At 40.1% G+C, this 2026-nt stretch overlaps 1 protein-coding gene across 1 annotated transcript; it reads left to right on the forward strand.

Annotated features, from left to right (window-relative positions):
* The first annotated feature begins 76 nt into the window (after positions 1 to 76).
* LOC111653663 (ras-related protein Rab-3A-like) lies at positions 77 to 2015 on the forward strand. The gene is made up of 2 exons (XM_023404305.1): positions 77 to 301; positions 1893 to 2015. Exons 1-2 carry the CDS (start codon positions 77 to 79, stop codon positions 2013 to 2015), a joined length of 348 nt encoding a protein of 115 aa, XP_023260073.1.
* The last annotated feature ends 11 nt before the right edge of the window (positions 2016 to 2026 follow it).

The following is a 2026-nucleotide window of genomic DNA, read 5'->3' on the forward strand; positions in this document are numbered from 1 at the left end:
TAAAGTGTTTCTATTATTTTCTCCAGCCTCTATAAATAAGAAAGCTTATCAAAATGTGATCTCTTTCCTTGCACAGATGGCGTCTGCAAATGCCACATACGGACAGAAGGAGTCATCGGACCAGAACTTTGATTACATGTTTAAAATCCTCATCATCGGCAACAGCAGCGTAGGCAAGACCTCCTTCCTTTTCCGCTATGCAGATGACTCATTCACACCAGCCTTTGTGAGCACAGTGGGCATCGACTTCAAGGTTAAGACCATCTACAGGAACGACAAGAGGATAAAACTGCAGATCTGGGTGAGGAATTGGACCCATACATTACATGCTTACAGATGTGCTGAGGTTGTCAGGTACAGATTGTCTTGTGGTTCCAAGAGCAGGTTGAGCAGGGTTTCTGATGGGGACAAGAAACGTGGAAAAATAAGAAAAACAGGTGTTTTTCTGTTGCTGGTACTCACTCTGGACTGAAATCAATTTTACCTTGCTTATTTTCTTGCTGCTTTTTGTTTTATCTGTGGTCTGCATTTAGCACCATGGTCCTGAACTGTGCTGTCTAGAATCAGGCTCCATTGAAGTGTGCAACAGGTGGTCTGTGGTCGTGTGTGGTCTATGGCCACACGCTTGTATTATCTATGTCACATAAGTAGCACACATTTCTCAATCAGTGTTTTCTGTTTTTTTCTGTATCTGCTGATACAAAAGTCTAATCTGATATTGATATTTCCTTCCATAATATAATGATGTGGTGCACCCTCAGCCTAAAATAGGCTCACAGTACAATAGGTTAGAGGTGTCTGACAGCAGAATATGAAATAAGGAAATGCAGTCTGCACACCACTTTACTTTTAATGGTTTCTTTAATGTTAGAATTGCTGTTACAAGTTTGCATAGGATTCAAATATTCTGTGTTTACGAAAAATTCAGATGCAGGTTTGAACAGTAGGGACATCCCTGACACAGTATAAGCCTGTAACTAACCATCAGTTTCATTAACAACTAATCGGCAGATAATTTTCTCAAATAATCATTGAGTCTATAAAATGTGAGAAAGCATCCAGTCCATTTTCCTATAGTTCAAGGTGACATCTTCAAATGTAATGTTTGTCCAACAAAAAGTCTAAAACCCAAAGATATTCAGTTTACAATGATTTAAAACACTGAAAAGCAGCAAATTCTCACATTGGGGAGGCTGCAAACAGATAATGTTTGACACTAATTGGTTAATTAATTGGTTTAATTTGACTAATTGGTTCAGCTCCACAGTTTTATAATTCAACAAGCCTGCAAAAAACTAAATGTGGTTAACCAGAGTTAAGGCGGATTTCGTTGTTACCTGCAGATCATCTTGAAAGGAATGCATGTTTTTCATGCTGCCCCTCACATCTGTGACTTAAGCGGTCTCTGTTATCATGTATCCCTAATGATTCCCAGCTGTTAAACTGGCCTCTCCAGTCCCCAGAATCACTTCATCTGCTGTGTAATGGCAATACCCTTGAAGTGCACTTAACATGAGCCATAAAGCCTGACCCTGGAACCAATTGCTTATTACATGCGACACCAGAGGAATACCTAATGCTCATGTGAGTTTGGCTGAATGTTAAACAGAGACAATCATCAGGAGGAACATGCACAGCCATAAATTGTTTGCAGGTGCTCTGTGACAATTATCTTAACGACAAGACAAAAAAAATACTGTTTACCAATGTTTCTTAAAGTCTACATGGACATGAAGATGGAAGATCGTTGTCCTTGAGAGAGCATTGTTGTGATATATTTTTGTGTATGTCTTTGTCTGAATGTCAAACTCCTCTTGTTCCAACAGTAATGCTGTATATACTCCAAAATAACAGTTGAGTAAAAACAAAGGTGTTCATGTGTCTTTGTTCAGGACACCGCTGGCCAGGAGCGCTACAGGACAATCACCACAGCTTACTACAGGGGAGCCATGGGCTTTATTCTCATGTATGACATCACCAACGAAGAGTCCTTCAACGCTGTGCAAGACTGGTGAGGGACGACTGA

The sequence above is a fragment of the Seriola lalandi genome, unplaced genomic scaffold (assembly GCF_002814215.2).
Source record: "Seriola lalandi dorsalis isolate HSWRI2012SDOR001 ecotype SW California unplaced genomic scaffold, Sedor1 jcf7180001974190, whole genome shotgun sequence".
NCBI lineage: Eukaryota > Metazoa > Chordata > Actinopteri > Carangiformes > Carangidae > Seriola > Seriola lalandi.